The sequence below is a fragment of the Corythoichthys intestinalis genome, chromosome 4, assembly GCF_030265065.1.
Source record: "Corythoichthys intestinalis isolate RoL2023-P3 chromosome 4, ASM3026506v1, whole genome shotgun sequence".
In the NCBI taxonomy this organism is placed as follows: domain Eukaryota; kingdom Metazoa; phylum Chordata; class Actinopteri; order Syngnathiformes; family Syngnathidae; genus Corythoichthys; species Corythoichthys intestinalis.
The window spans coordinates 20,416,401-20,442,618 of NC_080398.1; the positions used below are offsets into that span (position 1 = coordinate 20,416,401).

Consider the following 26,218-nt stretch of genomic DNA (forward strand, 5'->3'; position numbering starts at 1 on the left):
CTTGTTGTAGGCTGTCTTTTTTTTATATTTAGAAATATGTAGCATACTTCATATCTTATAGATGAGACAAATATTTTATTATATATTATATCATTATTTTTTTGGCAAGACTACATTTTATGTTGTAGTGATACTCAGGACAAAAAATATTCATATACAACATAGGCCAAAAGTTTGGACACTTCATTCGTGTGTTATTTTCATCACTATATGGCAGAAAACACTAGACTGAAAAAGCAGGTTCTGCTCTTGCACCCCTCTTTAAAATAAACTGCTGTATTTTAAGCCAAAAGAACTGTTGTGTTTGATAGAACAATATGTCTATATGCTTCCATAGCAGATTCATGGCGCAATAAGCCCCCAAACTATTTTTAATTTGTCCGTTTTACCCTGGAAACCCCCGTTTACAGACGTCGCGCAACTGCTTTTGTTTCAAACTAGCCATAAAAAGAAGCTAAGTAATCGTACTTATTATTTGAAATGTCTGTCATTTTTAGCTTAGAATCATAATTGATGTGTAATATTTAGTTTAAAAAAAAAAAAAAAAAAGCGACTTTAAAATATGCGAGTGAAATTCTTTTTTAACTTTTAAACAAATTACGTCACAATAAAAAAAAATTGTGTCTGTAAATAAGTCACGGATATCTACCTCATAATTATCGCTTAATTGTAATTTTTTTGTTACTGTCGCATTTTCCCCACTATGTTAGATGATAAATAATTGATCCAAACAAAGAAAAATTGGAAAAATACCTTTAAAAGGATAAATATATGAAAATCTCGACCACTCCTTGACGTCTGCGATTTCTGCATCCCGACCCTTGTTGTATTCCCATGTTTCACCCATAAAATCCCCCAAAAACCCAGCTGTGGCCATTCACAGCTGTGTCTTGACACTCGGTGATACATGCTACTTGGAGTTTTTGGATCAAAAAGAGGTAAGTACACGATAATATCTCGTTAAAATCATGGCATCTTTAATTATGCTCTTGCGTGCTCTCACCTCCAGATAGGGTTTTTCTGTTTAATTATTATTATTATTTTTTAAATGCCCTCCAGTTCAAAAATTTTCTTCTCCCAGAAAATTTAAATTTTAAGTCTTCCAATGATGTAGCACACATGCATATAGGATAATTCTGAAATTTGGCCAAATTGGGGGTCTCAGAGCGGAACTTCAAGTCACCTGAGTGTTTTCTGCCATATACATTGTAAATTCTCACTGAAGGTAATAAAACTATGAATATGCACGTGTGGAATTATGGACTTGGCCCAAAAAGAAAAAAAAAAAGAACTAAAAACGTATATTATTTTAGTATCTTTTAAGTAGCCACAGTTCGCTCATTACTTTTTGCACACTCTTGCCATTCTCTTGATGAGCTTCAAGAGGGAGTCACCTAAAATGGTTTTTGACTGCACAGGTATGCCTTTACGGGGTTGTTTAGTGGAATTTATTGCTTTATCAATGACCTTCATTTGTGTTGCATTGAATGAGATGTGTCCAAACTTTTGGCCTGCACTGTACATAAGCTTGTTTCCTCAAAAATACAGCAGGTTATATACAAACTAATGTAAATGGGGAAAAAAATGAATGAACTGAATGTCCTTTCTTATTGATAACAATAAAAACAAGACTCTCAATAACAACCGATTGCAACCAAAAACACTTTGAAACATGGATAATATTTACAGAATTTAGCTTTGTGGATTTTAACTTTTTCATGGAGGATAAAAAGACATTGATTTTAAAAATTTTGTTACATGAGGAAAAAATGCATTTGGAGTATTTCAATGCAATTAAAGGCTCATCCACTAGAAGGCAGAAGGTGCTTAATTAACTCGTGCATCCCTTTTTTTCTATCCACAGCCGTGCGTTAATGCACGCAAGTACATTTATGAGTAAAATGAGACAATTTTTTCATTACTACTGCTACTACGTAAATATACTTTTGTGAAGTTTTCGTAAATGGTGTGCAGTGGGATTAAACTGGAGTAATATGGATTTCAATCCCACAATTGATGTCAAATTATATAGAGACTAATTGTTCTGATATTGGTATCACTTTTAAATTAAATTAAAGTCTTTGTTTCCAGTTGGGAACAATTAATTAGTTAATGTATGTATTTAATTTTGGAGATGGAAAGCACCAGAAAAGTCGTATGCTGTTGGTTTTCCAATTCTTTTTTTTCTTTTTTCTAATGCGTAAAGAAAAAAAAGACACAATTACCGGCAAGTGGCTGCTCTTTGTGCAGTCAGCCATTTTATCAATGCCAGTACTATTATTGCCAATAAAACCCGACTAAACCAAATTGCCAGTGGCGATTGCTCGAAGACTGCAACTGAAGCTCAACTTCTACTAAAATGTCAAAAAAGTGATCAAATGTATACTGTTGTGTGTACATATCATTCACTAAATATGCACTATACAACACGTTCAACTTTTGTTCAGAATTAGCTTCTTATCACTAGTTGCAGCTTGCTTTTCATTCGTTTGCACAAGTTCTCAGTCATTTAAACAATGTGGACTGTTTGTCCTCAGAGTTGAGAGTTCATTGTTCCACTACAGAGAAACGAGACGAGTCATTGTTGTCCGGGCCGGGTTTTATCCCGCCCATTGGATGTTATGCGTCTCTGGAGGCTTATGGGCAGTGGGCGAGGTTTGGTTACCACGGATGCTCTGCTTCTCTGCTTGATGATTGGATCCGTCTTGTTGTATTAACATCCACGGGAGGCATTTTTCAATTTTTATTTCATTTTTCTGAGTTGAACTGGAGACTTTCATAATCATCCTACCGACACTTGCTTTTTTAAAAACGCCGAATGAAAAATTGAACTACTATTATGGTGTTTTTTTTTTGTTTTTTTTTTGCTTGTGTTTTGACTTCTGGCACGCCGGTTTCTTTCCCTACCAAGCAGCGGTTGCCGCTGAGCCCCACCGTCACAAAGCACTCACAGGCTGACACAGTTTGAGCTTCCCCTCTTTGGAAAAAAACGGCATCAGCCACTGCAAATTACCTACCCTTTCTCATTTCGTCATTAATACCCATCATCACATGCCTATTATAGCGGTGCCATTTTTTATTTTTGTGCTTAAACATTATTTTCTCCATAATCAGAGGTCTGAATAATTTTCAATCTGCACAATAAAAATTCGTTAAGGAAACATCTTTCACATGAGGGTCATTTGCATTCATCTTGTCCAAATAGGACCATGATTAACCTTCCACACATCTATTTAACCTGAGAAAAAAAATAAAAAGCACACCACTAAAATAAAACACCACCAAACTCGGCCAAATGTCAAATAACTATAACAGTAACATGTAATTGTTCTCTGTCACTGTACTTTGCTGGTATAGCTTGATGGACTAATACACTTAAGTTACAGTATGGAATATAAACAGATTAGATGAAATAATATAGAATTCATGTGCCACTGAATTACATCAGTTGCTCCAAGTAGTCATTACTCTCCTCTCCAAGTACTACCATGATGACAGAAGCAATACAAAAATAAAAATAAAAAAAAAAAACAGCCCAAAAAAGTTATATCAACCCAAGTCTACAATCTCTTCAAATGTGGAATATATTTACTATTTAAACAGGGAAAATGCTGTGAAAGACTTAAATAACATGTGCATATTTGAATTAAGATATATATTTAAAAAAAAAAAAGGATTTTATTGATTTCTTTTGTTGTATACTTGTGCTTGAGGTTAAACTTTGTGCCTTTGTATGTTACCTATTGGTTAATGACAAATGGGTCTGTTTTTCCTCACACCCATTGTGGGAATAGAGCTTGCATAATGTGTATGGTAAACATTGACTACTTTGTGGTGATTTTTCTACTTATTGGGTCACACAATAATCCCTTTTAACTCAAATATAAAACAGTTCTTAAACGTGATCCTAGAAGCTAAGTAAAACACTTGCTTGCATTGATACACATGCCCATTTTATTACAAATCAATGTGCTATATTATTACATTCCTGGTTGTAGTGCAAAGAAAAGTGCATTGTTTGTCATGAATTACTTAATTCATTCCTATTATAATTAAACAAAAAAATCAAGACATTCAACATATTTAATGTGTTGATAAGAGGTGCTTGCCCATTAGCAGAAAAATTTATCATCATGAACAAAAGTGAGTCAATCAAGCAGAAAATCAATGCGAAAAAAATAATGCAGTGGTATGCATGGAGAGTTGAGAGCCTGGGTGTGACCCCCACTCCTCCATATTGTAGTGGTTATATTGACGTTAGAAAGTACTAAAACACCACTGAATTGACTGACTCAAGAATCCAAAGCTTTGATCTTTATGTGGATGCCACTCAGTGAGCGAAGCACTAGTCGAGGGATAATCTTGGGCTTCTGCGTAGGGTCCTCAATCAGCTGGTACCTCATCAGTGTCGAAGCTACCGCCACTTTGAGCTCATTCATGGCGAAGTTCTGACCGATACAGTTCCTTGAGAGCCAAATGGAACAGATAGAGCTGATGAGCAGTGTTGTTAATCTTACTTTAACAAAATGTAATTAGCTACACTTACAAATTACTTCTCCCAAAAAAGTAACTTACCTCAAAGTAAAAGTAATTAGTTGGCAAAGTAACTGACGTTACTTTTCATGTTCTACATGTTATTACCTGATCCATTCTATAACGTCTTTCACATCAAATATGCTTATATTAACTGATTGAATTGAACAGTTTTTTTTTTTTTATTCCATTAAAAAAAACAAAACATATGGTCACTTTTTATTTTTTAAATTTCATTGATTATAAGAGTGTAATGGTATACAAACTTGAACTTCAAAAGCCTTTTTGTTTTTCCTTTTGTACCGAACCCGCGCCGAACAGTGACACCCCCCCCTCCCCCCCCCAGGGTCATCCTGAACCCTGACTTGTGTGTACCGTCACACCCCTAAAATATATATGGCGGAAAACACAAGACTGAAAAAGCAGTTTCTGCTCTTGCACTCCTCTTTAAAAGAAACTGCTGTATCTTAAGCCAAAACAACTGTTGTGTTTGATAGAACAATATGTCTATATGCTGCCATAGCAGATTCATGGCGCATTAAGCCACCGAACTATTTTTAATTTGTCCGTTTTACCCTGAAAACCCCCGTTTACAGACGTCGAGCAACCGCTTTTGTTTCAACTCAGCCATAAAACGAAGGCAATTTATTTATTATTCAAAATGTCTGTCATTTTTAGCTTAGAATCATTCATTGGAGAAAAAAAACCAACTTAAAATTATTCATTCACATATTTTAAATTTTTAAACAAACTATGTCACAATGAAAAAAATGGCGTGTGTAAAAAAGTCACGGATATCTACCTCATAACTATCACTTAATTGTATTTTTTTCGTTACTGTTGCATTTTCCTCAATATTTTAGATGATAAATAATCAAACAAAGAAAAATTGGAAAAAAAAAACCTTTAAAAGGGTAAATAATATGACAATGAAAATCTCGACCACTCCTTGATGTCTGCAATTTCTGCATTGCGACCCTTGTTATATTACCATGTTTCACCCATAAAATCCCCCCAAAAATCCAGCTGTGGCCATTCACAGTTGTGGCTTGACACTCATTGCTACATGCTACATGGAGTTTTTGGATCGAAACAAGGTAAGTACACGATAATATCTCGTTAAAGTCATGGTGGCTGTAATTCTACTCTCGCGTGCTCTTACCTGCAGATAGGGTTTTGCTGTTTAAAAAACTTTTTTTTTATTTTTTTAAATGCCCTCCTGTTCAAAATTTTTCTTCCCTCAGAAAATTGATATTTTAAGCTTTCCACTGACGTATCACACATGCATATCGGACAATTTTGAAATTTGGCCAAATTGGTGGTCTCCGAGCGGAACTTTAAGTCACCTGAGTGTTTTCCGCCATATATAGTTTTTTAATATGCAGGTGAGGCTTTGAATCTCTTCCTTCTATCTTTGCTCTAGTTGTTTTGATTTAATAATAAAAAAAAAAAAAATCATACAAGGTTTATGGATACGTCATTCAAGAAAATTTTAGGGTTCATTACATTATAACAGGTATCATTATTATTATTTAGGGCTGTCAAACGATTCAAATTTTTAATCGAGTTAATTACAGCTTAAAAATTAATTAATCGTAATTCAAACCATTTATAAAATATTCCATATTTTTCTGTAAATTATTGTTGGAATGGAAAGACACAAGATGGATATATATATATATATATTCAACATACGGTACATAAGGATTGTATTTGTTTATTATAACAATAAATCAACAAGATGGCATTAACATTATTACCGGTAACATCCTGTTAAAGTGATCCATTGACAGAAAGACTTGTAGTTCTTAAAAGAAAAATGTTAGTACAAGTTATAGAAATTTTATATTAAAACCCCTCTTAATGTTTTCGTTTTAATAAAATTTGTAAAATTTTCAATCAAAAAATAAACTAGTAGCCCGCCATCGTTAATGTCAATAATTACTTACACAATGCTCATGGGTGCTGAAGCCTATAAAATCAGTGGCACCCAAGCGCCAGCAGAGGGCGGCAAAACTCCATAAAACACAACAAGTGAGCGTTTCACTGTACTAACATTTAAATCTGTCTGAGCGGGGCATCTGCGTTAATTGCGTCAAATATTTTAACGTGATTAATTAAAAAATTTAATTAACGCCTGTTAACGCGATAATTTTGACAGCCCTACTATTATTATATTATTATTCCGATTTTTATTCATAATTTATTTATTTTGCTCTGTAATAGCTATTTGCAGTAGTGCCAGTAGCATTTATCAAGGTTTTAGTGTAGGTTTTCGGGCTGTGGAACGCATTAATGGAATTATAATGTATTCTTATGGGAAAATCCTGCTCGACATATGATCATTTCGACTTACAAACAAGGTCCTGGAACGAATTCACTTCGTATATAGAGGTACCACTGTATTATTATATTGTAGCATATACAAGGACAACACTCACTTGGTGATGATAATAATGCATACTCAACAGGAAAACAGTCCATTATTTTCAATTGATTTTACCCACCTGAATACCATGAACTGTATGTAATATATATATAAATAAATAAATATATATATATATATATATAAAACTTTCCCAAAGAACATGACGCTCGCCACGCTAAATGCTAATGCTAGCGAGATCGCAAATGCTATGCTAACGCTCTGAGCCACCTATCATCGCGTTTGCAATGGCGTCACAAGTTCACAACTCTGTTCCCTCCGCCCCATTCCCGCTCTGCTCTCTCCGTGTCTCGCGCATCATTCAATCAAATTGTAGTAACGCACCACTTCACATCCTCAGTAATGGTAACGTTGTTGCAAAGATGGAAAAATTAATTAGATTAATCACTACAGACTAAAATAACTGTTATACTCTTAACGCCGTTATTAACAACACTGCTGATGAGGTTATGTACAACAGCCAAAAAATAATCACGAACCCTCTCAAGACGATTGTCTAATGGGGGGCTGTTTCTGTCAGAGTAAACACACACCATATTATGGCTCCCTGCAGCATCATACTTTAGCTTGACAATCTACCCTCGCCCCTTTTACGCCCAACAACACGAACCCCTAGAACTAGACGGTGCTATGTAAAGCCTCCCACTTTAAAAAAATTGCATGACATCGAGCAACGAACCTGGGGCCAGCAGAAAAAGGCACAAATGCATGTGGTGACCTGGCGGAAGTGTTCTCTGGCAGGAAGCGAAGTGGGTCAAATACCTGTGATGAGAAAATATACACCATTTGTAAAAAGATTGGGAAGACCCATGAGGACGTAAAGGAGACTGTTTGTACATACAGTGAAGAAAATAAGTATTTGAACACCCTACAATTTTGCAAGTTCTCCCACTTATAAATCGTGGAGGGGTCTCAAATTTTCATCGTAGGTGCATGTCCACTGTGAGATAGATAATCTAAAAAGAAAAATCCAGAAATCACAATGCAGGATTTTTTAACGATTTATTTGTGTGATACAGCGGCAAATAAGTATTTGAACACCGGAGAAAACGAATGTTAATATTTGGTGCCTTTGTTCGCAATTACAGAGGTCAAACCTTTCCTGTAGTTTTATACCAGGTTCGCACACACTGCAGGAGGGATCTTGGCCCACCCATCAGTCAGGTTTCTGGGCTGTTGCTGAGAATCCCGGAGTTTGAGCTCCCTCCAAAGGTTTTGTATTGGGTTTAGGTCTGGAGACCGGCTAGGCCATGCTAGAACCTTGTTATCCTTCTTACGAAGCCACTCCTTGGTTTTCCTGGCTGTGTGCTTCAGGTCGTTGTCATGTTGGAAGACCCAGGTATGACCCATCTTCAAAATCTCACAATACAGGGCTCCAGTCATCCTCTCTTTAATACAGTGCACTCGTCCTGTCCCATGCGCAGAAAACCACCCCCAAACCACGATGCTACGACGCCCATGCTTCACAGTAGGGATGGTGTTTTTGAGATAGTACTCATCCTTCTTCTTCTTCCAAACACACTTAGCAGAATTATAACCAAAAAGATCTATTTTACTCTCATCTGACAACAACACTTGCTCCAATGACTTCTCTGCATCATCCAAATGGTCATGGGCAAACAAAACGGGCCTTGAAATGTGTTGGTTTAAGCAGGGGAACCTTCCGTGCCATGCATGATTTCCAACCATGATGTCTGGTGTATTACCAACAGTAACCTTGCAAACGGTGGTCCCAGCTCTTTTCAGGTCATTGACCAACTCCTGTCGTGTTGTTCTGGGCTTGTTCCTCACCTTTCTTAGGATCATTGAGACCCCCTGAGGTGATATCTTACATGGGGCTCCACTCTGATTGAGATTGACTGTCATGTTTAGCCTCTTCTATTTTCTAATGACTGCTATAAACAGTGGACCCTTTTTCACGAAGCAGCTTGACAATTGCTCCATAGCCCTTTACAGCCTTTTGGCGGTGAACAATTTTGTCTCTAGTGTCTTTGGACAGCTCTTTGGTCTTGACCATGTAACAGGTTTGAGTCTTAATGATTGTATGGGGTGGACAGGTGTTTTCATGCTGCCATCGACCTCAAACAAGTGCATCTGACTCAGGATAATACATGGAGTGGAGGTGGACTTTTAATAGGCGGACTAACTAACTTATTTGCAGCTATATCACACAAATCAATTGTTAAAAAAATCATGCATTGTGATTTGATTTTTCTTTTTAGATGATCTCTCTCACAGAGGACATGCACCTACGATGAAAATTTCAGACTCCTCTATGGTTTCTAAGTGGTAGAACTTGCAAAATAGCAGGGTGTTTAAATACTAATTCTTTTCACTGTACAGTAGTACTACATACATATTTTCTAAATTAAAGGCATGCACAGTATGTAAATATTTGGGTCTCTGGAATTTCTGTTTAACTTCAGTATTAATTTTTTACCATCTCGCCTATATACAATATACTGTTATTTTCAGAGATCCCTCGTGAATAGTTGTAGTCCATTGTACGCACATTTGGGTTTTCCCAAACTGTTCCATTCCTGTGAAGCGCATACACACTTGTTCCCACGAGAGAACCTACAAAAAAACAACAGAAAATGTGAATATTTTACAGAGGTGAAATTTGTGCAAGGTGGCAAAACAGATTGATATGATGTGTGGTCTATTTTCGACATCATTTATCATTACTAGGGTGAGCGAGGGCCTGAACCGTGAACCTGTTACCCTTTTTGCATCACATAAAAGTTAATAATTTATCTCCAGGTGAGATTTTGATGTCTAGACGGACTGACCGATAAAACTCAACCAACCTTCTGGCAAAGTCCTTCCATCGAAGAACGTGATCGGTTTGGTGAGTTTTCTGGCCATTCCCGGCACAGGCGGGAATAGTCGCAGTGATTCTTTGATGCACATTGTGGTGTATGGCATTTTGCTCAGATCCTCCCTAGCAAAGGAAGTCCATGTTAATGATCAAACTCTATAACCATAAAACAGAGGTATTGCAGCGTAGGTGCAAATATGTTACCACTCCATGGCATCCTTGCCACTCAAGACCTGGGTGATCTCCTCCCTGCATATCTTCTGGTGTTCCGGGTGGCAGGCAAGGGTGTGGAGGATGAAGGAGAGGCCACTAGCGGTCGTGTCATGGCCCTCAAACATGAAGGTGTCCACTTCAGCTCTGATGTCTTCATCTGAAAGTCCTCGCTGATTCTCATCCTTGAGCATTGTAGACGAAAACAATTAAATTTTATCCTGAAACATTACATTTGTGGTAGAAATCCACCATAACATCAAAATGCTAATCTGGTCCTTAATATTTTGTTTGTAGGAAACAATAGATGGATATTGGTACATGTGCAGAAATCAAAATCTTTTAACTTACTCTTGCCAAGAGGAGGATGTCCAGAAAGTCCAAGATCCGTTTGGTTGAGACATTTCCGGGCTCTTTCTCTTTTTTCAGGGCTTCTTTTCGCTTTCTTATAACTCCCTCTTCAAAAGCCAAAGAAAAAAGCTTGGACTTAAACATGCTATTCATTGCTATTTTTCAGCATATTCAATTTTCAGCAGAAAATCACACTTCACAAGGGTATGATGATGAAAATGGAAGCAAGGATTTTTTTTTCACCTGTGTGATTGTGAGCCACCTTGCAGGCTCTCCTGAACCTGAAGCCATGTGGGCTGAGGTAGTATACCAGGTCGTTATGGTAAGGAAAGATCCGGAAGCGATGGTTGATCAAATGAGTGAGCTCATACACAGATTTTATGTACTCGTTTGTTCCGCTGAAATTAGACGATAGCGTGTTAATATACCGTAGACCTGCTGTACACAAGAATAAATGTACAATGGACCTCGGAGGCTGACCTCTCAGTCTGACAGTTACTGTTGTAGCTGAATGCACACTTCATGATGATGTCCAACGTCATGAGACTGACGTGTTTGAACACCTCAAATGACTCGCCTGTGCTCGAGTAACACTCCCATTTGTCCTATAGAGTGAGCAAGTCAGACTTGGCAATGCTCAACCCGTGTTATGCTTTAGTTACTGCTTATTTGGACATGCATTCATATAGCTACGCATTATACTAAGCAGTGATCCAACTGTGTCCTTGTTTTGTAATCCGTGTACAAAAATTCTCTTTAAAGATCAGAGAACTTGTTTAATATATAAATTAGGGCTGTCAAAATTATCGCGTTAACGGGCGGTAATTATTTTTTTAAATTAATCACGTTAAAATATTTGACGCAATTAACGCACATGCGCCGCTCACACAGATTTAAATGACAGTACAGTGAAATGCCCACTTGTTAACTGTGTTTTATGGAGTTTTGCCGCCCTCGGCTGGCGCTTGGGTGCGACTGATTTTATAGGCTTCAGCACCCATGAGCATCGTGTAAGTAATTATTGACATCAACAATGGCGGGCTACTAGTTTATTTTTTGATTGAAAATTTTACTAATTTTATTAAAACGAAAACATTGAGTGGGGTTTTAATATAAAATTTCTATAACTTGTACCAACATTTATCTTTTAAGAACTACAAGTCTTTCTATCCATGGATCACTTTAACAGAATATTAATAATGTTAATGCCATCTTGTTGATTTATTGTTATAATAAACAAATACAGTCCTTATGTACCGTATTTTGAATGCATCTATCCATCTTGTGTCTTATCTTTCCATTCCAACAATAATTTACAGAAAAATACGGCATATTTTATAGATGGTTTGAATTGCGATTAATTGTGATTAATCGCAATTAATTAATTTTTAAGCTGTAATTAACTCGATTAAATTTTAATCGTTTGACAGCCCTAATATAAATATGATGAAACAATCAAGGCTGTGCTCAAAAGAACATAAGTTCTAAACAAAACACTCATTAATATTATGTAGTAGTAAAGTTAATACTAAGGTCAAACATTCCACACCATCACTAACATTTGTACTCATGCTCAGCATAAATTTGTTGACTTAAAAAAGGTTGATAATTTTAAAGTATTTACATTTACCATATGTTTGTAGTAATTTTTTGCACAATTTGAATCAATAATCCATATTTGTATGGATTTCTATTGTAAATATCTGTAAGTACTAGGTAGCATTGGTATTTGGTATTAATACATACCAACATGGTTTTGGTTGACTCTGACATCAATTTTATGTACGATTTTAGCACATCATAATGGAAACCTGGCGTCAGAAGCCTTCTGTGGCGGAACCATTTCTGACCATGAGACACCAGCAAGCCGTCACCTGAGGATGAAATGTGCAAAGTAACAATACACAGCAGAAAGTAATGAAGTACAAATAGTTTATGTACTCTAGTCGATTGTTCAGGTATACAGTATGTACTTATTACCCCATTTTCCGCAATAAAAGGCGCACCTTATCAATACACGGAGTCCCCGGATTATGAACGAGTTCCATTCTTACGCTGGTGACGTAACCCGAATTCCCGCATGAATCGAAATTAACCCTTTAAAAAAATATATATCCAAAAAGTCCAAAAGTATTTTATTTTGTTTAATGATGTAGGATACACTGCCCTCGGGCCTGGCTGGACTGTCGCCTTGGCTTCTATGACTGAGTAGGAGACTCATTTGACATGGACAGCTATAGGACAGCTGCCCTCTCGTTTGGGCCCACATAAGGCTGTATGTCTTTTCAGCTAATACAATGGGGCAAATAAGTATTTAGTCAACCACCAATTGTGCAAGTTCTCCTACTTGAAAAGATTAGAGAGGCCTGTAATTGTCAACATGGGTAAACCCCCACCATGAGAGACAGAATGTGGAAAAAAAAACAGAAAATCACATTGTTTGAATTTTAAACAATTTATTTCCAAATTAGAGAGGAAAATAAGTATTTGATCACCTACAAACAAGCAAGATTTCTGGCAGTCAAAGAGGTCTAACTTCTTTTAACGAGGTCTAACGAGAATCCACTCGTTACCTGTATTAATGGCACCTGTTTTAACTCATTACCGGTATAAAAGACACCTGTCCACAACCTAAGTCAGTCACACTCCAAACTCCATTATGGCCAAGACCAAAGAGCTGTCGAAGGACACCAGAGACAAAATTGTAGATCTGCACCAGGCTGGGAAGACTGAATCTGCAATAGGTAAAATGCTTGGTGTAAAGAAATCAACTGTGGAAGCAATTATTAGAAAATGGAAGACATACAAGACCATTGATAATCTACCTCGATCTGGGGCTCCATGCAAGATCTCACCCCGTGGCGTCAATATGATAACAAGAACGGTGAGCAAAAATCCCAGAACCACACGGGGGGACCTAGTGAATGACCTACAGAGAGCTTGGACCACAGTAACAAAGGCTACTATCAGTAACACAATGCGCCGCCAGGGACTCAATTCCTGCACTGCCAGACGTGTCCCCCTGCTGAAAAAAAGTACACGTACAAGTCTGTCTGCGGTTCACTAAAGATCATTTGGATGATCCAGAAGAGGACTGGAAGAATGTGTTATGGTCAGATGAAACCAAAAACACAGGTTCTCGTGTTTGGAGGAGAAAGAATACTAAATTGAATCCGAAGAACACCATACCCACTGGGAAGCATGGGGGTGGAAACATCATGCTTTGGGGCTGTTTTTCTGCAAAGGGACCAGGACGACTGATCTGTGTAAAGGAAAGAATGAATGGGGCCATGTATCGAGAGATTTTGAGTGAAAATCTCCTTCCATCAGCAAGGGCATTGAAGATGGTAAATGGTGTTATACTTATATAGCGCTTTTCCACCTTTCAAGGTGAGACGTGGCTGGGTCTTTCAGCATGAAAATGATCCCCAAACACACAGCCAGGACAACAAAGGAGTGGCTTCGTAAGAAGCATTTCAAGGTCTTGGAGTGGCCTTGCCAGTCTCCAGATCTCAACCCCATAGAAAATCTCTGGAGGGAGTTGAAAGTCCGTGTTGCCCAACAACAGCCCCAAAACATCACTGCTCTAGAGATCTGCATGGAGGAATGGGCCAAAATACCAGCAACAGTGTGTGAAAAGGTTGTGAAGAGTTACAGAAAACGTTTGGCCTCTGTTATTGCCAACAAAGGGTACATAACAAAGTACTGAGATGAACTTTTGGTATTGACCAAATACTTATTTTCCACCATAATTTGCAAATAAATTCTTTAAAAATCAAACAATGTGATCTTGTTTTTTTTTTTTCTTCCACATTCTGTCTCTCATGGTTGAGGTTTACCCATGTTGACAATTACAGGCCTCTCTAATATTTTTAAGTGGGAGACCTTGCAGAATTAGTGGTTGACTAAATACTTACTTGCCCCACTGTATATGTTTGTGTATGCATTTGTAAAGAAGTTTGGAGCTACAGTTTGTGGAGTTATGTGTGAACGATTTGCTATGAAAATTATAAATACGTTACCATTTGTAGCATTTAAGCTAGCAGACTTTTGCTAGGCAAATTAGGCTAATTTAATCTACCAAATGTACATTTTGATCAGACGAGATGGACATTTGAACACCAATTGTTTTGTGTCAGGTGTTTTATTGATAAAATGTTGTCGTTTTGAACATAAGTGTACATAAAGTGAGGAGAACAAGTATTTGATACACTGCCAATGGGTTTTTCCATTGGCAGTGTATCAAATACTTGTTCTCCCCACTGTATTTGTGCTACAGCTTCACAAATTGTCAAAAGTAAAGGAAGGAAAAAGCTTCAAAAAGCCAATGCCTTGTTTGCTGTCTGTCAAGCTGAACAACTTCACGTTTAGTGAGGACAGAAAACACAAAGTTAATAAAGTTTAAAATAAGATACTGTGTGGTACAACACGATACTGTTTACGCAGCTTAAAAAAAATGACTGGAGATAATGGCGGAGGAGACTCTGGCGGCCTGCTAAATTTCAAGCGAATTTTAGCCGACCGTACGCATTTTGTGATGGCAACTGCTGCACGAGGCACCGTGACCGCTTGCTCGGGGGCCTTTTGGGGTCGCTGCTCGCCACTGGCTGGCTGTTTTGCCCTCGCTAAGCTCCGCTGATAAGAGAAATGCTTCTCTGCGTTCACAAAGCCTTGTTGGCATGGTAGATGAGTTCTGTAGGCATGGGAAACATCTAGACAAAGTATCATTCAGGTTGTAACAAGATGTGGTAACGGGTAGACATTTGGCATTTGAGCAGGGCGTGGTTTGAGCACAGTCAGCAGACTTGCCTAAAATGTCTGAGATGTGATGGGCTGGCATCCCCCCACCATTTTGAAGCCTTAATAAATATAGCATTTTAAAAAATATTTTAAATTTGCCTGGCTTATTATTTTGACTCAATCAAATGTTGACTTCAACTGGTGTGTTTCCCTCTAAGTAAACTGTGACTGTGATCTTGATTGAATGAGATTAAGAAGTACTTTTACTTCTACTTAAAGGAAAGAACACCTTTATCGTGTCCGTCCTACCATAAAGAAATTTGAAACAACAGAATACCCCCTCTCAATAGTGGAGGAAAAAGGTAAATGGGGGCAGACATTTTATCATGCTGGTACTATTTTTAGCTGATTAAAACATTTACATTACGTCATTTAAAATAGCTGTACTCAAAAGATGTCATTTTTTGTGTTTAAACATTATTTTCTCCATATTCAGGGGTCTAAGAAATTTGCCATTTGCTTACTTAGACTTGTAGGCTCTAATAAGCCACAATTGTTTTCTTCTACTAAAATATGTTGTTAAAAACACATAGAATATTTCCATTGACTTAATGATCTATAATATTTAGTACATGTTTTGACCTACAGAGGGTGCTAATTTTTAAGCGTGCAACGGACGCTCAGGGTGATGTCGTAGATTGTCACTGTCACTTGACGAATACTACCGGGTTACTGCAATTCCTTTTATGCAGCGAGACGTCCAACACATGCGCTCATCGGTTAAAAGTGGCGAGTACTTAGTATTTGTGTTTTTAAGTCTTTTATTACCTTTTCATTGCCTCAAAATACTTTTTGCATGTGTTTCCCTCACACTTTTAAGCATTGTGTTTTCTTGTGGTAGCTTTAAAGAGCATATGACACGAGAAAAAAAGTCTTAAATGGCATTATTATGTGAATTATAATCATATTTTGAGACGATTCGACTACATACAACAATTTAGCAAAGCACAGATGACGAGAAATTAGTCTTTTAATCTGCCGGTTAGCCACGCCTACCATTATAGGGCTTTAGCGTCCCCAACAGGTGGATGACGTCAGCGGTAGACTGGGCTCATCAGTTTTACTATTCAGCCCATTGAGGGGGAATTATTCAGAACGAGGAAAACGCGACGAAGAGAGCCGCAAAATGTCATTGTTTCAGTCTCTCTACTCCAATATTTCTACAGGATATTCTTTTTATCCAAGTATTTTCCCCCCATAGCTATATAAATGGCTTGAGAAGGACCAGTCAGCCCGTCGAGGGGGAACTATTCACAACGAGGAAAACGCGACGAAGAGAGCGGCAAAATGTCATTGTTTCTGTCTCTTTACTTCAATATTTTTACAGGATATTCTTTTTATCCAAGTATTTTCCCCAATAGCTATATAAATGGCTTGAGAAGGACCAGTCAGCCCGTCGAGGGGGAACTATTCACAACGAGGAAAACGCGATGAAGAGAGCGGCAAAATGTCATTGTTTCTGTCTTTTTACTTCAATATTTTTACAGGATACTCTTTTTATCCAAGTATTTTCCCCAATTGCTAAATAAATGGCATGGTCATGACAAATAACAGTCTTGTGCTGAATGGAATATGAAATAATAAAAATGCATTTATTCAGGACGACATGGCAAAATTACTCCATAATGGTCAAAACTGTCGACTTCACCGTTACTGTCGCACCTCCCGAACGATATTTTATGACACCTAAATTGGACATATGTCATTTCCCTTCCCCGGCTTCGGAGAATGTAAACAAACCAGAAGGCGTGACAGCTAGCCGACATGCTAACCCGAACCAAGTGATGTTTCAAAGTCTTAGAAGCAGAAAATCACACATAACTATGCTGGATTATTTGACATGACGACCCGGTTGTCGATTGTATTTGCGGATCGGCAAACCGCCCGGCGGAGAGCAATTTACAGTTTGTTCCACGGAGGAGGGTGGCTGGAGTTGTTGTGCAGCTAACGTGCTGTTGCTAATCAGCATTAGGAGAGCTTTTTACATGCCTATCAATGATCAAACGTAAGTAGTCCTTCATTTAAAGGAAGTTTGTAGTGTTTACTTTGTAATCGCTGTATTCGTATTTGACATAATACAAAACAAGATGTTTACTCACTTCCTCGTAAGTCCAATGGTCCCACAGTAAATATCCACGGTGAATGGGAACCTTTTGAAACTCCAAAAAGGCGCATACGCCTCTCCTTCATACAGAATGATTTTTCTGCAGCCGTTTGGCTGGCGTGATGCGAAAAATAAACGTATTAATCCGCAAAATCAGCTGAATCCTTCGTCCTCATATACAACAGTATACTGTAGCGTGAAGAGGACGTCTTCTACCGTACACGTCACAGTGCCCTCCTCCTCAATGCAAGACCGAAGCCGGAAGTCACTCATTTTCATGGCGCGGGATTAAAAAAACTAAATAAAAATAGCGATCGCTTCCACACACATCCAAGCGGCCCATATCATTCAGGGGCATAAAACACCGCGTGTATTATGAAAAAAACATGCTTTTTCGTGTCACAGGCACTTTAAGGCAGATTGTTGATCCGTTGACCATATCAATCACGAAGCGTATTTAAACTACCCTTATTTGATATTACTACGTTTAAGTATTTTCTAAAGGCATCTTTAGTATGTTCTGTCTTTATGCATCTAAACAAAACAAGCTGAAAGCGCACGGTGGGTGTCAAATTCGCCTATGCGCACTTTGGGTGTCAAATTCGCCTATGTAGACGTTTTGTCAGTGTAGCACATTTTGACAGAACACACGTTTTGTCATAGTTTCGTCTCGTCTCATCCCATCTTTCCTGTTTATTTTGCTTTTGCTGCTCGTTTTGTGAAATATTGACATTTCTGTCATGCTCACTAATGTTCTTCTCCGGTTCAAATTGAAAGGGCTGAACAGATGAAATGTTTATGTCGCTACAGTCATACTCTGGAAGCCTGGCAGCGTAACCCAGTGATGTCACCGCACTGCGACGTCAAAAACAATGGCGACCTACTAGTTAAACTAATTTGACAAATTGTATAAAAACGAAAACATCAAGAGCCGTTTTATTTTCCATTTTTTAAACCATAAGCGGAGTTTGGGGGGGGGGCTCCCCTTGGTGGCCGAAAAGTGTCATTGCATGTAATTGACTTACATATAGACCCTACCCACCGACGTCACAAAATCTTGTGATCGCTGTATTGTTCCGCCCCCTTGTCCGTCATTTTGTGTCTGTATTATCAATGGTCTCAATTGATCGAGCAATTTATAATGCATTTCATGGAAGACCCGGTGCTTTCGGATGCCGTAAACTCACTGGATGCGTTGCATAAAAGGCGTTATGTGGAAAAGCTTCAGTTTATCCATTCGCCAGATCCATATTTGATGCCTAAATCGATGTTTTTCGACCCGCTGTCTTCGCCGTATTTGCCTGACATCTGCTTGCTACCCTGATATTTACAACTATCTTGTCCACACAAAATCAGCCTATTCTCACTTAAGTTTTAAAAACTTTAAGTGCTTGGAGGCTTATAAATACTTCGTTGCTGGTTGGGTGAAACAGGTCCTCGTCCACGAAAATTCGGCAGGAATCTATCTTGTGCTTGGAAAGGTGAGTTACGAAATTTTCAATTCAAAATCTTTTGTTCTTGCTAACATCCACTGTCAAGTCTAATGTATTTCATGTAATTTGTCAATGGAGCTAGGGCTTTTAATGTTTATATGGTTTAGCGATAGCACTCTCACTACATACGTACGTGTATGTTGTCGGCGATTAGCCTAGCAATGATCTTAATTGTGGTTGTCAGTCCAAAACCCTCTAAATATATATTAAATGCATCTTACCAGATATAAAATGACTACTACATAATCTGTGGTAATCGTTCGGAGCCCAGTTTTCTCGTCGAATTGCAGCAGCCCATCTCGCTCTCTCCTCTCCGGGTCTCTCGGAATCCGGTAGAACTTCAAGTCTCTCCGTCTATCTTCTCTGTTATTGCAACCAATCGCCACACACGCCTTCACCATTTTGATTATTAATGTTAACGAGCAGAAAAACACGCCGTAAATAGGAGGAATGTACGTAGCCGTAACAGGTAAACACGATGTGTTGACGGATAATTGGGCGGCACCAGTCAGGAGGGCGGAGTTGTGACGTCACGTGGGTAGGGTCTATAAAAGTTGTAAAGCAAGAAAACAAACAACAAAAATGAATGGGAAAAAAAACAAACAAACAAAAAAACATTTTTATAGTGAGTCAAAATTATTTTTTGAACAGATCATGTGACTAGCACCTTAGACGGTCATTTGCTTTGCATGTTATTTTCAAAAACAAAAAAAACAAACAAAAAAAAATAATTGAGGGCAATTATATTTTTCAAGGGTAAGGGATTTTTTTCTTTGATTGAAAATATATATATATTTTGATCCTTTTTGGGGATTTAATGATTTAGACATAAATGTCTTACCCATAATATGGCCCAAACACAAAAAGGATTGCTAAATTAAAAAAAGACTTTTTTAACGAAAAATTAAGTGTTCAAATGCACATTTTTGAGAAAATATTTCTTTTTTTTTTTTATTGAAGTGATTTTTCTTTTGAAAATTTGTATTTTTTTGTATGAAGCAACTTAATTTTGATTGATTTAATAAAGACACAAATGTCCTAGCCAAAATGTGGCCCAAACACAAAACATTACTTCAAAAAAATAAAAATAAAATAAAATAAAATAAAATAAAAATAGCTTTCAAATGCATTTTTTTGAGTTTCAAATTTATTTTTGCATTCACATTTTTTTTTAATTTAAGGGAGTTTTTTTAATTGAAAATATATATTTTGATTGAAGCAACTTTTTTTTTTTTTTTGATTGAAGCAACTTTTTTTGATCGAATAATGAAGACACAAATCTAACTCCATATGGCTCCGCCGAGGGGATACCATTTTTGACTGAGGTAACTACATTGGCACGACACCGGCGGGCCTACCATATTCAATGGATGATGATCTGGCTGTGCTGCCAGCTGCCTGATTTAGAATTCCCCTCAAGAATGATGGGAAACCAAAAAACTGCTCATTTTCAACTTATTATTGTAAGTATTCTTGTAAGTTAATTTTATTGCTGACACTGCGTTTCGGGGTCATCAACATGTTGTGCCCCCCCGACCCAAAAGTCAAACTCCGCCTATGGTTTTAACTCATAATAATGTTTATCTTTTAAGAACTACAACCCTTTCTATCCATGGTTTCCTTTTAATAATTTGAGTTGCTATCTTTTATATGAGTGTTTATACTATATGCAGTCTTACGCTTTAATAAGTACAAAGTTTTTTTTTTTTTTTCCACGTCTGGCAGCATGGGACAAAAAGTATGTATGCCTTACCAATCCAGGTCTTTATGAAGTTATATGCAAAATCATCTTTCGGCTCTGTAACATAAGAAATCAGATAGAAGTTAACATTGGATCCATTTAAGGCTATGGCGGTGAACTTGGAAATGAAAATACTGCTCACCTGTTGACGTTAGTATGCTCTTCACGTAATCGGGATGGTGGATGTTGATGAAACAGACACTGGGGCCAAACCACAGCGGGAAAGCGTAGGGGTGATGCTCCCCCCATTTCACCATCTGGTCCAAGTCCGTCCCATCTTGTTTAAACTGGAGGGGGTTCAACACTATTTATCAACAAGCGTCCAGCTGCATGCAAAGCTTTTATTTGCACACAACTGTGCAACTTATTTTGTGAAGTTCATTGCATTCACAAAAATTAATGTCTTTACCTGTAGGACATGCCCAAAGAACCAATGTCCTGGCGGTCCCGTGAACGCCTCAAAGTTCCGAAAGGTTTCCCTCCGCCGTATGAGCAGCACGACGAGTTTGTACACGACGACGAAGAGTAACAGCAAAACCAGCGAATGTTGCACGAACCAGTACGACGGCAAGCCCCACAGAGCCCCGCTAAGCGACATGTTTGAGATGACAACTCAAGGATAAATTACAGAACCAAAATTTGTTGGTTGAGAGACGTTACGTCAATGCCACACACACCCACGATGGGCGGAGTTGAGCAATAGTCAATAATCGACTAGTAGAAGCTATTGTTCACTTATCTTTAAGTCAAACAGTTGTAAATAGCATAGTTGTGTTTAATATAGCCTACTTGGCAACCAGTGACCTAAAAGAGTGTTCTAAATCCCGCCCATATTCCCACGCGCTACTTCCCTTTCCCCCCTAGATGGCGGCAGTGTTTTTAATAAGTTGCACAAATGAGTGTTCAAGTGGAGTAGAAGAAGTAATGAAACCGCTTCAAAATGTGTCCCTTGCTAGTTGACTAACTTGGAAGTCTCTTTTGCTGCAAACCTTTCTTTAATTTCATTTGAGTCTAATTTGACGGTGTATTTAAACAGATTCAACCGCCGTGCTGATAAGGGTCCAAGTTGCTAGTTAGCTTGCTAAGCTCATAATGCTATACATCGTTTGAATGAACAGACACCGGCGAGGCCGACTGGATCCTCGGTGTTTCCTGCGTGGGCTAAACCGAACTTCGTCGACAGACACCGGCTTGTCTTTCCAGTGGCCGTCCGCTGCTGGAGCTTCGGGAACTTTAAAGGTAGCCCGTCATTTTTATTGTTAACTTTGCCTGATGTTTTAGTTTACACTGTATATTGCTATTCTGGATATTAAGTGGGCGCTAATACTCATATTTCATAGTTCCACCCTATCAAGAGGTTACTGAAGAGCTATGGAGGCTCCTCCTGTCACTGTTATGCCCGTTACTGGCGGCACTATCAACATGATGGAGTATTTATTACAAGGTGAGCTGCATTAACAGGAAAATACAATGTTTAAGAATATGAAACGTCTTGAATGTAAAATAAAATTCACCCACATCTGTAATACTAAGGCACTGTATAAGCAGCAGTCCTTGTACAATTGAGTCTCAACACGCCCCTTTATGTACACTTTCAGAAAGAAACGTGGATTTCCAATAAATATCCTTTTGGTGTAAGCCTTTGACTCTACCAGTAATTGAAGACGCTACAAAGTTTAACCTAAGGAGCCCCCTGGGTGCCAGGGTAGGGAAAAAACAAAATCATAGCCAATCTGTACCCACAGTTTAGTAATCTGTGGGTACAGTTTAGTAATCTGTACCCACACATTACAAATCTGTACCCACAGTTTACTAAATTGTACCCACAGTTTAGCAATGACCCGGAAAAGGTAGTCACCAATGTTTGGCGGGGACTCCCAAAAGCCGAGGGACTGACCGAGCAAGCACCTGCACGTTTTGCCCTCGGCGAACGAAGGGGTTTTAAAAGGTAACAATTGCACGTCTTCTTTGGTAGCCGTCTAAAATGTCACTTTCAGGTGTCATCAATCAATATGCTAATGCTGCTAATGCGGCTACTAGAAATAGCTAACTGACAAATGAACACTAGTTGATTTAAGCATGTACGGACACGACAGCAGCACAGAAAATGTGCAAACACAACATGCCATATTGATTGATGACATCTGAAAGTGAAATTTTAGATGGCTACCAAAGAAAATGTGCAATAGTTACCTTTTAAAACCCCTTTGTTTGCCGAGGGCAAAATTTGCAGGTGCTTGCTCGGTCGGTCCCTCGGCGTTTGGAGTCCCCGCCAAACATTGGTGACTGTTTCCGGGTCATTGCTAAACTGCGGGTACAGATTAGTAATCTGCGGTTACAGAGTAGCTATGATTTTTTTTTTCTACCCTGGCACCCGGGGGGCTCCATATTGACCACTATAAACTGAAGGTATATTCAGACCGAGATGCAGCCTTTTTAAAAGTATTTTTATTCTTAAAATATAAAAAATTCTTTTTTCATCAATACCTTTGCCATTGGTAGATTGTATACCATTTTCATTTGATATTTGTGCTGCCAGCATGTATAAAGCAGAATTGAGATCCTAGAGCTGATAACCAACACCATTTTATTTAGTATTTAGTAGGCAACTTTAATTCTATTTGTATAGTACTCTCAGTCATTTTCATTGTTTAAATTCACAGATGCCCGATTTTCAACTAAGATGACAGTGTTTAGCTCATATGGAAGTAAATTCCACAATTTGGATGGAACAGACTATATGGTCCGTTTCCTTTTAGTTTTTTATCTTGTCTATGAGGGACAATAAAAAGCAATGCAGTGTTACCTCTACATACGAAGTTACAGTGGTACCTCGACATACGATCACTTCGACACACGATCTTTTCGTAAAATTTGACTAGCCATTTGTTTCTACATCTGCCGACATGCTCTAAATACGATGATCTATGACAGCACCGCAGTTTCTATGTTTTCCCACAAGACTGACGCATGGCAGATTTTCTTGTGAGAGAAATTCAACATGGGTTCCAACAATGTTAGTGCAGGTGGTGAAAAAAAAAAAGTAAAAAGGGTGATGCTTACCGTTACCATTGACATTAAAATAGATATGATAGAAAAATATGAGTTGGGGTGCGGATCTGTCATATGGCTCGCTCAACAACACAGCTGTAGACTGTCTAATGGTCCTCCTCTGTTCGCCAGACTTAATAAGTTAGCAATAAGGTGGCAATCATTATTGTGGTAACATCACCAAAGAAATCGCCAGCTTCTTCAGGTTTCTAATCATGCATTCCATCAACTTGTGCCTAGTGTCCCCCGCAGCAAGTAAACTAAGTGAAAGTAAAACTAAAAAGGCACACTCTTATCAAGTCACGCAGTGCGTTCAGGTACACCACGCAAAACACATTCGCCACATTAGAACCCGGTTTGTTACATTATTACAGGTATTATTATTATTATTGCCAGTTCACTGATGCGCACACCACGGTCATATTTTTCTATCATTACCATCTTAATTTCACTGGCAAGCCTCACCTTTTTCCTTTTTTCACTACGTGCAGTAACCTTCTTGGCACCGATGTTGATTTCTCTCGTCTTGAGTGAAAACGGTGAAATTGTGACGCTTTCATAAATCGTCGTACCGTATTGGCCCAAATAAAAGACGGTGTTTTTTGCTTTGAAATAAGACTTAAAAAGTGGGAGTCGTCTTATATTCGGGGTCTAGACATTATACCCATTCACGACGCTAGATGGCGCCAGATATCATTGAAGCGAATGCTGAACTTGAGTAATGTTCTGTCATGACAGGTCTCAACTACTCTCAAGTTTAACCAGTTTGCATTATTTTATTGCAGTGTTTTTCCTTATTCAGATTTGTTTCAAGACTACAGTTAGTCAGACCACACTTTGATGGTTAAAGCAGTTATTGCAATTTTGTTGTTTTATCACAATAGATTGGTTTATTCACATTTCAAAAACCAGAAGCCATCTACGAATGTGATTGTACTTTAGTTTACATATTTAAATGTTCAGATATTAAGATTTGAATGATGCAAAATAACATGCTTTTTCTCTCAAATTTATTGCTATAATTATTTGTTTCAGATGAACTGTAATTATTTTCTGTATAAAAATTAATTTGGTGTTCAAAAAGTCTTTTTTTCAAACTTGAGTCTTGAAAAAGAGGGGGCCGTCTTCTAATCAGGGCCGTCTTATATTCGCGCCAGTACGGTATTTTGAGCATGTCGTCATATGTTGAGTATATGATGAGTCAAATTTTACGTCAAATGTTGAGAGGTTGTATGTTGAGGTACCACTGTACTTCAGATATTATATCACAACAAATCTCGAGAACATTTCGACTTGAAGGCGAGTTTTGAGGATCTTCTCATCTCTACAATGTACGATGTGTATATTGATTATTTTAGGAAGTGTGTTGGACCAGGCCCTGGAAAGTCTTTTACATCGCTTGCGAGGCCTGTGCGACAACATGGAACCCGCCACCTTTACAGACCATGAGCTGGTTTACCTCCTGAAAGGCCAACAAGGTAATCCTTTTATCCTGCGGGCACGCCGCTCCCTCTCACATCCCGCAGCCCCCTGGCACCTGCGTTACCTGGGCCAGCCGGAAGTAGGGGACAAGAGCCGCCATGCCCTCGTGCGCAACTGTGTGGACGTGGCCGCCTCACACAGCTTGCCCGAGTTCCTCAATGAAATGGGCTTCCGCATGGACCATGAGTTTGTGGCCAATGGGCACATTTTCCGCAAAGGCGCCATGAAAGTAGTGGTTAGCAAGCTGTCGCGAATCCTTGTCCCGGGCAACACTGATAACACAGAGCGTCTGTCGCTGTCATACTTGGTGGAATTGAGCGTTTTGGCGCCTGCCGGGCAGGACACTGTGTCGGAGGACATGCGCAGTTTTGCTGAGCAGCTGAAACCTCTGGTTCACCTTGAGAAGATTGACCCCAGCAAACAGAGACATTGAATGACCCCCTTCTTCCATGCGTATGAATATTGACTCTAGCAAACATGGACATTGAAGGACCCCCACCGTCATAGACATGTGAGATCTCTTGTTTATTTTTACACAGTCTCTCCATGTTACATGAAATGAAATACAACTAAGCCTTGACCTAAACATTTTTGCTCGTTTGCTTTATTTAAAGAGCTTCCATGATTCTATCCACTTACTACAAAAGATGAATGTCATGCTGCAATTTTACTTAAGTGGCTTTGCCCACAAAAACAATCCATCATCTCGTCGGCAAAGTGTAGTGTAGCACTCAAAAAGAAATTTTCTTTTACAATTTTAAATGACAGTTTGTACTTTTCTCTAAGAAACGTTTGCCCAACATTTGATTTGTTCTGCCCATTTGTCCCTGGCATAAATGAATAAAAGTAATAATTTTTGGGGGAAATTATGCCAAATCAAGTGATTTCCTATATTGTCTAAGTGACTGTTCTTTTTCACCGATGTCCAGTCTATCGCAGTGCATTAATGGTAGCAATGTAATACCCACGATGTTCACTGGTTCATAAAAATGGAATATGAAACTGCAATAACGTAGCTCAAAAAAAGTGACGCGTCTGGTATCGAACTGATACCTCAATGACGACTACATGGCATTGCAGATCTGCTCAGCGCTAGTTGAAAGTTACATATTTTCTTTTTCCATATTTACAGTATGTTTTGTCTTGACAGAGAACTACATTGTGTTTTTGTCTGCAACAGACACAG

At 38.4% G+C, this 26,218-nt stretch overlaps 2 protein-coding genes across 2 annotated transcripts; one reads left to right on the top strand and one right to left on the bottom strand.

The window, feature by feature from the left end:
* Positions 1–3,923: 3,923 nt before the first annotated feature.
* On the bottom strand, positions 3,924–21,312 carry LOC130915093 (cytochrome P450 4B1). Its single transcript, XM_057834823.1, has 12 exons — positions 20,909–21,312; positions 20,642–20,786; positions 20,512–20,556; positions 12,108–12,235; positions 10,842–10,966; positions 10,605–10,759; positions 10,362–10,468; positions 10,005–10,195; positions 9,790–9,923; positions 9,492–9,556; positions 7,659–7,741; positions 3,924–4,464 (listed from the first exon to the last, which is right to left on the bottom strand). Exons 1-12 carry the CDS (start codon positions 21,095–21,097, stop codon positions 4,293–4,295), a joined length of 1,539 nt encoding a protein of 512 aa, XP_057690806.1. The 5' UTR covers positions 21,098–21,312; the 3' UTR covers positions 3,924–4,292.
* An 82-nt stretch (positions 21,313–21,394) lies between these two features.
* med18 (mediator of RNA polymerase II transcription, subunit 18 homolog (yeast)) lies at positions 21,395–25,618 on the top strand. Its single transcript, XM_057834825.1, has 3 exons — positions 21,395–21,738; positions 21,840–21,943; positions 24,909–25,618. The coding sequence occupies exons 2-3, from the start codon at positions 21,871–21,873 to the stop codon at positions 25,463–25,465; spliced, it is 630 nt and encodes a 209-aa protein (XP_057690808.1). The 5' UTR covers positions 21,395–21,738; positions 21,840–21,870; the 3' UTR covers positions 25,466–25,618.
* Positions 25,619–26,218: the final 600 nt, after the last annotated feature.